Source organism: Eschrichtius robustus, chromosome 14, assembly GCF_028021215.1.
Source record: "Eschrichtius robustus isolate mEscRob2 chromosome 14, mEscRob2.pri, whole genome shotgun sequence".
Lineage (NCBI taxonomy): Eukaryota > Metazoa > Chordata > Mammalia > Artiodactyla > Eschrichtiidae > Eschrichtius > Eschrichtius robustus.
Genome location: NC_090837.1, coordinates 52,459,191 through 52,471,325, shown reverse-complemented (window position 1 = coordinate 52,471,325; position 12,135 = coordinate 52,459,191). Strand labels below are relative to the sequence as shown.

Below are 12,135 nucleotides of genomic sequence, written 5' to 3'. Positions count from 1 at the left end.
CTATGTGTCTAAGAATGCATACAAAGGGGAAATGGTATATTTGACCAAGGAGGAAACGGCAGGGAAAGACACGCACACACACACACACACACACGCACACACACACACACACACAATTCCCTATGAAAACTTGAAACTTACTTTTTAAAAAAGACATAAAGGCCATATTTTCTTGTGTTTAAAATACAATTGTGTCTGATATATTACTATTTTTAAACTAAGGTAACAAACTTTATGACTCTGCATGTAAAACTATGCTGAACACTACATGATATAAAACTTTAGCTTTTGAAACATTGTTCTTAGGGAAAAATTGTCAGAGGAAGAACAGTTTAAATGTGGGTAAGTGTATAAGAACTGGTTATTGAACAGGCTATGCTTCATGACCAGAAAAGACTGAATTTAGAAGGTTCCCATCATTTGTTGCATGGAATGATGACAGCCAGCCACACTTCGGTCTGACTTCACATCCTGAAATCTCAAGCTTTTACTTAATGGTAATATTCTCTACAATGACATCAAACAGCAGAGGATTTTGTGTAATGGTAATATTTTAAAATACTGTCTTTCGAATCCAGCAAAAATTAGACTGGACTGCTGAGAAGTAGATATTCTAAGCTAACATTTTGGAAGACAAGGTAATCTTTCAAGTCTTCCCTGAAAGACAGTGCAATTTACTTGGAAGTCATAGCTGGTGTGCATCTTGAGCGAACCAAGGTCCCGAGGAACTTCTGTTCCTACACATCTGTTACAGTAACACAGCTGCCATTTTATACTGTGTTCTCCAAGCTATAGATACTTTGTTCTCCAAGCTACAGATACTGTGTTCTCCAAGCTACAGATACTGCGTTCTCCAAGCTACAGATACTGCGTTCTCCAAGCTACAGACACTGCTGAAAGAACAGGGAGGACTCACCAGTTATAGTCCAGTCGAGACTGCTGCAGCTGCTGCTGTTTTAGGAGTAGTTTTGTCTCCTGCTGGGCCAGTAGATGCTGAAGGCGTTCCTTTTCAATTTCCAGCTCCATTTTCTGAAGCATGAGTTGCTGCCTTCTATCTTCTGAGAGCTGCTTTTTGACATCAGTTTCACTAGGCTGCAGTGCCCCTTGGCCATGCATCAGAGATGCCCAGGAAAGCCCACAATACCTGCATGATTCCAGATGTGTCTTGGAATACTGAGGGACCATGCTTGTCGGATGGCTCTCACGAACATGATCCGCATTTTCAGAAAGTCTATGACCACAGCACTGACTAGATGGAGTAGCCTTAAGGTGTTGGCATTCCTTCATCTTCAGTTCCTCTGGTGGAACTTTCTCTGTAACGACTGCATCTACTAGTTTTTTCCCTGGGGATCCATAATTACATGTTCTGGTCTCTGATGGCACCTTGTCCACATCCTCTTTGGGATAATGAAGGGCTGCTGGTTTCAAAGAATTATTCCTAAATTCCGCAAGGAATTCTGAAGCTGAGTCCTGATTTGCAGACTTAGGCCTTTGCTTGGTTTGAGTGTGGGTTTGTGGTATGGCTGCACTCAAGTAGGAACCATCCAGTTCCACAGATGAAGACCAGAGAGTGCTTTTCCTATTGGATACCTAAAAGGAACCGCAAGATCAGTTGTCAAATAAGAGCACAACAGAAGGAGTTCTTTTGACTTTTCAGAAATCAGTGATATATGTTTACCAAGACAAAGCTGTGTTTTTGTCTTCTTAATTAATAAATGATAGTATTCACATAGCTAAACAGACATGTGCCATAAAGCTAATCTCATTTTCAAACAATCTACATTTCAGTAAATCCACAAGGATGAGAAAAAGAAAGTGTTGCCACTCGCTGCTTAAGCAAGATTTCAGGAATTGCAAATAATGAGGGGTATATAGCATCAACTTTGAGAAGAAGAAAAACATTGAATGTTAATGCCTTAAAGTGTTTAATTTTGAATACTAAGCCAAGAAAGAAATCCATTCAGCCACCTTAAATATCCTTTGATTGGCCATTACACAGCATGAGATTTGATGTAGAACATTTCACCTTATACTGAACAGGATGTTAGTTACTGCTAGAAATTTGATGAGTTCTTATAAATATCTTTACAGCACACACATAAAACCAACCACTTTCCACAAAATATGATTCTAATCAAAAGCAGTTATTTAAATACAAAACATATTTAATTTCAGCTGTAAACATAAGTGATTTTTCAATTAAGCTGTTCAAGTGATTATAGTCTGATAGAACTCAGGCAGAAAGGAAGCAGTTGCAAACAACCTTTGACAGGCCAATAGAGTGAGTTTTCCCAGCATTTTAGCCTCAAGCCTGTTTTATCAAGGAGAGCAAAACTTAGTTTATATCAATGACTCTCAAACTTTAGGATGTATCAGAATCACCTGGAGGGCTTGTTAAATGTGAATTGCTTGGCTTACTCCCCAGAGTTTCCAATTCAGTAACTCCAGAGCAGAGTCAGAGAATCTGCATTTTTAACAAGTTCCAATCTGGAACCACACTTTGAGAACCACTGGTCTGTACCATGGGCCATTGGACTGCTCCTTTGTCCCTCTTTTAAGGACCATTTTGATTACATCGGGCTTACCCACGTAATCCCGGCTAATTTCCTCATCTCAAGATCTTTAATCACGTCTGTAAAGCCTCTTGTCATACAAAGTCGCTTGTGCCATATAAAATGACATTTACAGGTTCCAGGAATTAGGACATGGACATGTTTGGGAGGCTATTATTCAGTTCGCCCCAACTTCTTTTAAAGTAAGAACTAATTCATAAACAGTTGAGATGGTTATGTATTCCAGAGACATGTACTCTAGAATGAATGAATAATTGAGATTCCCTAGCAGAGGGGGAAAAAAAATCCCACCAATTTACTTTGCAATAGTTGAAAATGATGAACTGACTGGTAAAAAGTGTCACCTAACATATATATAGCAATACAATTTTTCCTCTCCTATGATAAAAGAGGGCTATTACAATGACTCTTTTAAGATTTTGAGTTTCTAAAGCAATGTTAAAGGAGTTCTATTTAAATGAGAATGAGCCACATCTGGGGAGATGACTTGGGCCTCTTCAAAGAAGCCACGCAATCTTATATGCTGAGCAGATGACACTGAGCAGATGACAAGCTACATAAAAGGAACTAGTCCTAGGGCAAAATTTATGATAAACTACCTCATTAAAAAAATTAACCTTATTTTACACCCGAAGGAAAACTCTAGTCCACATTAATCTCCCCTACTCTGAACTTCTGTAGCACTTATTGTCAACAGAAATATTTAACATTTATCACCTGCTATTTTGTATGATAAACCATCTTTTTATAGATTATACTTTTAAAATGAGAAATAAATTTTTTAAAAGTCCAGAAACTTAAATCAACTATCTTATATCATCATATAGTTTCTAATCCATGTATCATTAATGTAACAGTAGATAGCATGTATATATTATTTTATATTCTCATTTTTGTTCCTTAACATTATTTACATATGTGCATTTTTAGGTATTTACATAGCTTACACTTACTTTAACGGTGCTGAGTGTTACATTATTCACAAATGTCAGGTATTTGGAATATTTCTAAAATTTTTTTGTAGTTAGCTTTTATGTTTTTGAGAGGCACTACAACTTAATGATTTCCATGCATGCTTTGCTCAAAGAGAATACTGCTTTGCCAATTACCTGCTGGGTGACTGTGCAACTTGGCAGACCGAATTCTAAGATGGTCCTCAAGATTCCCATCCTTTTAGTGTCCCCACCCTGTATTATCTCCTCCCCTTGAGGGTAGAACTTGTGAATATGATCAGATCAATCCTGTGGTTATGTTACCTTATATGGCAAAAAGGACTTTGCAGATGTAACTGAGGCTCCAGCTGACTTTGAATTAATAAAAAGGGATATTATCTCATGCGGGCCAGACCTAGTCAGGTAAGCCCTTTAACAGAGGGTCTGATGCCCTCTCCAAGATCAGAGATTCTCCTGCTGGCCTTGAAGAAATAAGCTACTGTGTTGTGGGAGGGCTTTTGTTTTAAAGATTTTATTGAAGTAGAGTTGATTTACATGTTGTGTTAATTTCTGCTGTACAGCAAAGCGACTCAGTTACACATATATATTGGGTTGACCAAAAAGTTCGTTCAGTTAGTGAATACACTGTTCAATAAAATTCTTGGTGAAAATGAAAAAGTGTGTCTTTTATTTTTACTTAAAACCGAATGAACTTTTTGGCCAACCCAATATATTCTTTTTCATACTCATTACAGTTTGTCACAGGATATTGAATATAGTTGCCTGTGCTATACAGTAGGACCTTGTTGTTTATCCATCCTATACATAATAGTTTGCATCTGCTAACCCCAGACCCAGATATAGAGAACAGTCTTGTGGTTGCCAAGGGGTGGGGGGCGGGGGCGGGGGGAGGAGGGGCGGGAAGGAATGGGAGTTTGGGATTAGCAGAGGCAAACTATTATACATAGGGTGGGATGGGTTATGGAGGGGCTCATGTGGCAATGACCTCTGGAGCAGAAGGCAGTTTCCAGACAACAGTGAGCAAGAAAATGAGGCCCCTACCATACGTACGCAAGGAAATAAATCCTGCCAACAACCCACTGAATGTAGCCCAGCTGGCATCTTGATTGCAGCCTTCTAACACCCTGAGCATAGGACCCAACTAAGCTATGCCAGACTCTTGACCCACAGACACTGTGAGATAGTAAATGTGTGTTGTTTTAAGCTGCTAAATTTGTAGTAATTTGTTACACAGCAATAAAAAACTAATATAGCATATTATTCAACTTGCCTGAGCCTCAGGTTCCTCAACAGAAAAACAGGGATTAAAAACAGCAGCTACATCAAAACTGAACGTGGTGGTGAGACAGATGAGCAGTTATCAAGGGTGCTAATTTATAAGGGTACTAATTTACAAAAAGGAAACACAAACCTTATATTTACCCAACTTCTTTCAATGAGAACATTGTGTATGTGTGTGGGGGGAGTGGAGTCGGGTGAGATCACCAAGGGGCATGTTCAGTTACGACAGATTATCTCTGAACTGTCTTCAAGGAGAATGAATTCAGTTATCTATCTTTATTTTGCTACAGTGAGGTTTGTAGTTGGGCCAGAGTTGAATTGCTTGAGATAACAGAGAGGTTCTTCATCTTGCTCCTTCATATAAAGGATGTCAGTCTTAACACTAACATCTTGCACTGCCTCTTAAGGTTGTTGTGATGATTACATGGGATAATTCATATAAAGTGCTTTGGATGGGGCTTAACTTGCCTTTGGGACACACGGAAGTCACAGTGGGCCTAAATGAAACAGATGTATTTTTCTTTCTGGGGCTGCTCCATGCTTTCTATATGATATTTACAAATATAACTTCTCTTAACTAAGGCTTAAACTAACAACAAATCCCAAACTGCTGTCTCTGGTATATGGGTTTGACATGAATTTTTCAGATATATAACACTAACTTAGAAACCATTAGATATTTGTTTAAATGGAGGCATAATAAATTTTAAATGGAGGCAAAATTAAATTTTTTTTAAGTGGAGGCATATACATAATAAAATGCACATATCTTAAGTGTACAGCTTGATGAATTTTTATACTTGCATTTACCCATGTAATCATCACCCAGATCAAGTTATAGAACAATTCCATTACCCCCAGAAAGCTCCTTTGTGTCCTTTCTAGTCAATATCACATCCTCACACTCCCAGGAGTAACCATTACTCTGATTCTTATGATCATAGATTAGTTTTGCCTATGTTGAACTTCATATAAATGGAATCATACAGTATGCTACCCTTTTGTACCTGGTTTCTTAAGCTCAACATAATTTTTGAGTATCTTCTATGTTGTTGTGTATATCAATAGTTTATTCTTTTTTACTACTGCATAGTACTTCACTGTATGAATAAAGCAAAATTTGCTTATTCTTTTATTGGATTAGGTTGTTTCCAGTTTAGGGCTATTATATATAAAGCTGCTATGAATATTCTCATACAAGCCTTTTTTTTAGACATATGCATTTGTTTCTCTTGGGCACAGGGTAGGCATATTTGACTTTATTAGAAACAGCCAATAAGCTTTCCAAAGTGGTTATTCTGTTTCATAGCCCCATCAGCAAATTAAGAGAGTCCCAGTTGCTTCACATTCACAGCAACACTTGCTAGTGTGTTTCATTTTTAGACAATCTGGTGCCTGTATAGTTAAATAACACTGTGGTTTTATTTTCCATTTCCCTGATATGTAATGATATTAATGAACATATGCTTGTTGGTCATTTGGATATCGTCTTTTATGAAGTTCTTGTTGAAACTAATATTTTTAAATAATTCAAAATAATTTTTAAAGGAGTGAAGATGAGAAATGAAAAATGAAGGTCAGGGAAGACAATTTCATGCAAATTGTTTCTGATGAGATAACTTGGCTCTAAATGGTCACCTTCATTGACCACTGAATGCAGAACATGCTCCCAGAACACCCTGTCACTTTGGCTGTTCTCAACTCAGAGTTTACCATATACTGTGCTAAATGTTTTACATATTCAACCTATTATTCTTAACAACAATTCTGTAAGGTAGTTATTATAATTAGCATTTTACAGATGAGAAAATGAAGTTCAAGGAATCAACACAACTTTCCCAAGGTCACATCAATACAATATGTGAGACATGGGACTATGCCTCACTCCAAATCCGTAGTCTTCCATTGCTTCCTGCTGTAGATCTTTTTAAAAAAATTCTTTAATATGAAATACATTAAACATAGGAAAGTACACAAAACAGTTATGAGCAAGGCAATGCCCAATGTAACTACCATCCAAGATACAGAAGACGACCCTTGTCTTCTGTACTCAGAAGACCCTGATGGCCCTGAGCAATCACCACTCTCTACCTCTCTTGCCAAAGGGAATGACTACCTTGACTTTAATGGGAATCACTTCTTTGCTTTAATACTTCTCTGCTTAAATATCCATAGTAGAGTCCAGTTTTACCTGCTTATTTTTAAAGTATAAATGAAATCATATGATATACATTCTTTTGTGTTTAACTTCTTTCACCCAAAGTTATATTTGTGAAGTTCATACATGGTGCTGCATGTGGCTGTATTTTCATAGCTATATAGCAGGGGTCAGCAAATTTATTCTGTAAAGGGTCTGACAATAAACATTTTAAACTTTGCAGTCCATACAGACTTTGTCATAACTACTCAGTTATACTTTTGTAGTGTGAAAGCAAGAGATAATACATAAATGAATAACTGTTCTAGGAAAACCTTATTGGTAGACACACTGAAATTTAAATTTCATGTAATTTTCCCATTTCATGAAATATTCTTTTTTTCCCAACCATCTAAAAAGCTAAAACCATTCTTAGCTTGTGAGTTGTACAAAACGATACAGTTAGCTAGATTTAGCATCCCCCAGTTTGCCAAGTGAACTTGATAATTACGTTGCATGCTCTTCCATTTAAAGGAGTCTATGAATATCCTAAGATATGGTCAAAACTCAATAAGCAAATTGAACAATATGACTTGGGATGTGCTATCTATTTACATGTTTTCTGTGTGATGAAAATGAGTTGGAGTGCTTAATTAGAAATAAACATAAAGCATGTAGAAGAATATACCTGGGCAGGACAAACACATTGTATAAATTAAAAAAAAAAAAAAAAAAAGTTTAGACAGAAAATGATCTATGGAAAACAACAGATAAAAAAGTTAAGTTCAAAATGGTGGCATATTAGGATTTGTCTTATATAAAAGGTACCATAATCTTGGCTACATCTTTCGACTCTAGATGTGGTAGAAATGAAGCCATAAAATCTTTGACAGGGTATGCTGTGGGATTTACTGTACAAAAGAAAGATGAGGAGAAAATGCAGGCAATACTTGGCTTATGACAGAGTAGAAGCATAATATCTCTTAATTTGGGTAGAAGGTTTAAAAAAAAGTGTGAGAGACTTATCTTCGACACAAAGAAGAATTTTCTGATACTGAAGGTCAGTAAATTTCTGAGTTGGAAGGTTTTCGGAATCTTTAAGATACCCTTTTAAAATATGACAGATATTTTTAAAAGACTTCATAGAAAATAAAGGATGTCTATTTTATAACCATTTATGATATGATCTTGTATGCATGCATGGAAGCACACACAGGTGTGTAGGTACATATAGGAACATACACATTCCTATGGTAATCTAGGGCTTTCCGGTGTTCTCACATAATAAAAAATAACTGCAGTATTGCTTCGTGAAATACCATCAACAAGTAAACAAAGATGTTGTATAAATTTCTGCAAATCATTTTTGCAGGCCTGGCCAATCTCTGCTATGAGCCGTAAGGAGAGAGCCAAACTAAACTGCAGTAATTATTTCCTGCAACAGGTTGTTATTTACATAATTAGGAAGAGATTACTTACAATGCATTTATGAGTTGTTAACTACAGGATTAGTCAATAGTACCAACAGATCTTATTGGTATTCATTTCTCTAATGGTAAATAATAATTTACGATCCTGGCAAGCACCCTATTAACAATCCTCATATTCCCACTGATAGCCTTATAAGAATAAAAATCTCAATTTTGTAACTTCAGAATTTCCCCCTATCCTCTTTATTTTATGATGAAGTCAGAAATTCAAGAGCTAGATAAATATTTCTAAACCTAAACTACTGTGTGTGGGGCAGGTCATTGTATTACCCAGAACATTTGGAGTTAATATAAAATAAGGCACAGAATGACAAGCTGCATTTTTAGTCAAGCTTACATGAACCAGTTGTCAAGCTGACAGAAGCTACGTAATGCAACAGCTGCGCTGTATGGTTTGCCAAAGTCTCATCCCAAATAAATGTTCATCCTCCCCAGTGCAATTAACTCTCCTATACTGGCAGATTTTGCTAGAAGATCAAGATAGATTACCTTCTAGTGTTATGAACTAAATACTTACAGGTGTTATATCATCAGTTATAACTTACAAACTTTGGCATTTAGCAAGACATCCAGGCAAATGAATCATCTAATTTATGAATTATTTATAAGAAATTCACAGCATGCTCCTGGCATCATCCATGCCCTTTTCCAGGTCATATGACACCAATTAGAGCTGAATTTTAAATTATTCAATAACCTGAACTCTCTTGTCATTTAACATATAGATATCAACGCAGCAAACAAGTTAAATCTAATGGGCCCTCGAGGTTTAAGCTTCTCCACTGCACAATCGCTAAAGCTGTAGGTCATCAATGGAAGTAACAGAATGCAGCAGTCAAACACATTTGCAAGGCTCTAATAACTTTTTCTTTTTCCCATAGGGACTGTGGCACAACCTAGGATTATTGAATCTAAAAGGCACTGAAGTCAATAATTATGAGATTTAAAAAGTACAGGCACACAAGATTGTACAAAAGACAGAATACTAGCAACAGATACCAAATGCGGTACCAACTCTTAAGATACATACACCATAGGCCTGCCAAAATTTTTAACAGCAATTACCAGACTCAGAAAAGGCTAAACCTCATATTCTTTAATCATTACTGCATTTCCTGAAAGCTGGAATGTGTTGATTTGCTATAAAAATGAATATAGAGCACAGAATAATTGACAGTATACTTAAGGTCAAAATACCTTGATTAGAATTCCAGTACAGCTACTTAGGAATTCTATTATTTTTGGCAAGTCATTTTACATCTCTTAGGCAACTTAGATGTTAGTAAAATGGTTGGGTTTGATGAGCACTATAGTTTATGCTATCCTTCAGTGCTGAAAAACCCAGGGATTGGGTTGTTGTACCCCAAGGAAATGAGAGAAAAGAAAAGGATAGATGAGAAATTTACCAATCAGTAAATGTTCACCTATCAACTAACAGACATACTACAAAATTACTGAATGCCCCTTGGTTCTACTTCCCCTAGCAAATTCTGTGTTTTAACATTACTGCCTTATATGACTCACATGCTCAAGAACTTAAATCAGCATCTTAATTTATCTATCTGGTCACTAAATCTGAGAGAGACACAAATGAAGATTGAGTAAGACAAAAATACAGTTGTGAGGAGAGTCCTAAATATTTGATGGGATTTAAATATTTTGATGGGATGGGACAATCATTCACCATAGAAATACATAACAGTGATACTGATTCAAATCACTTCCACGTATATGATCATAATTGCTAAAAGAAAAAAAAAAAGGAGCTTTATACATGGTTTTCTAAATCTACAAGAGGAAACAGATACCCAAGGCTAGTTTTAATTATTTAATGAAGATCAGAAAGAAGCTAAAATAATTTTTATAGAGAAAACGAGACAAAGACAAATTAGAAGTGGTGAGGACAATCTTCACAGGTACAAAATGAAAACAAGACATATTGAATAATAAAGTCAAGGGTACTTGGATTCAGTTAGGGATGCAGCACAAGAAAATGATCCAAAAGAGCTTACATCAGTTTTCCCCTGCCACTCCCTTGGCGTTACGTTTGGACAGAGTATCCTGGGGCTCACTGCCCTCTCACATATCCCTCTAGTAACAGTCAGGCTCAAGGATGGAAACAAAAGCTGCATGTAGGCAAGATGTTTCAATGCAGTTTTTCTTCTTAAAGGAAGCAAACAAGATTAGTTTGTGCCAAATGAAGGAAAGCTTTAACAAAGAATTCTTAATACACCTTCTAGAAAACATAAAGTTAACACTATTTGAATGTGACCAACTGTCCCTGAAGGGGAAATCAGAATGCATTTATGTTGTTGGTTGAGGGGAAAAAGTATTGGTGTTATATTTTTGAGACTAGAAAATAAAAATAAACTCTCTTGAAAAAGAGCATTTATGAAATACCAAGAAATATAACCTATAGCCTACTTGCAGGAAATAGGAGGAAGGTAAAACCAGGCTCTTTATTATATCAAGATTTCCCAAAGTGAATCACAGTCCTTTTACTAAAGATTAGTGTGTTCCATATTCATTTTTTCCCCCATATAAATGGCTGCAGACCGGAAATGTTGAAGAAACCTAATGAGAAGCATTTCTGAATGAACAAAAAACTACCAAACCAAAGAGGTGGTCACCCTTAAAGGGCAAGCTCTTGGAGCTCAAGATTTTTTAGGATTCTTAGTCCTTTAATTATATAGTACCAAATCCCGGCTTTTAAAAATTTAGAACATTTTTTACTAGCTATTTTAGTTTACTGTAAAAAACCAAGAGAAAAGATTTCATTTATAAACCAGTAAAAGATAAAATGAGTGATGAAATTTCCTAGTACTCAAATGCCCTAACTCCTTTTTCTATGCTTTAAAATTCTACTATTGTTTTAAGGCTGGCTTAGTACCACTGCCTCCCACTGTAGTTCCCTCACTTCCCAAGCTCAGATAAGCTGTGCCTTCCCCAGGAGGCACCCCAGGACAACTCTGTTCAGCCCTTTATTGCCGTATTTATTTCATCCTGCTCTATCACAGTTAGCTGTTTTCACATCTTTAACTTTCTTTGTGATGTGTAAGAATGTACATTTCTCCTTGTGGAAATAGTGAAATCTTTGAGGGCAGTGACCTCAAAAGATACCATCACTTTCATTCATTGCTGTATCTCGAGATAATAGGTGCTCAATAATTTTTTTTTTTGCATACAGTTTGGCCCCTCTCCAGTACACATTGTACGGAACTTGAGGAGAGGGGCAATGTTACTCTCAACTTCATATTTCAATGACACTGGTCTTTATAAATAAAAGATACTTAAAGTAATAAATATCTGTGGAATCAACCAGTAAGCAGGAGGCGGGAGCAGCAACAGCTAAATGACCTGATTTGTATCCTAAGGAGTTTGATAACTTAGTTTTACTTATTATAAAATATATTGTACTTTTTGCAGGAGCCACTTACTTCTTCTATAAGTACTTATTTCCAATAAGTCTTTAAAAGTTAATAAAAATTCTATAAATGCAGGAAAAATTCCAACTATATCTCTCATTACACAGGGTCAATAAACATAGGGATCTCAATGCCTTATTTGGTTTGGATCTATGAAACAGTAAATTACAAGAGCACTTTTTGCTTTTGAGATGAGAATCTAAACCTAAAGCAGATCATTATATTACTTTCTAAAATGTTCGATGAAATGGTTTTAAAACAAGAAACTATATTGAA

At 36.2% G+C, this 12,135-nt stretch overlaps 1 protein-coding gene across 4 annotated transcripts in view; it reads right to left on the bottom strand.

Moving 5' to 3' along the window:
- KIAA1328 (KIAA1328 ortholog) overlaps positions 1-12,135 on the bottom strand; it is a 371,762-nt gene that overhangs the window by 140,803 nt on the left and 218,824 nt on the right. For all 4 annotated transcript variants that reach the window (XM_068562570.1, XM_068562569.1, XM_068562572.1 and 1 more), the window contains one exon: positions 917-1,590. In XM_068562570.1, coding sequence (XP_068418671.1) covers positions 917-1,590 — 674 coding nt within the window. The remainder of the gene's footprint in view (positions 1-916; positions 1,591-12,135) is intronic.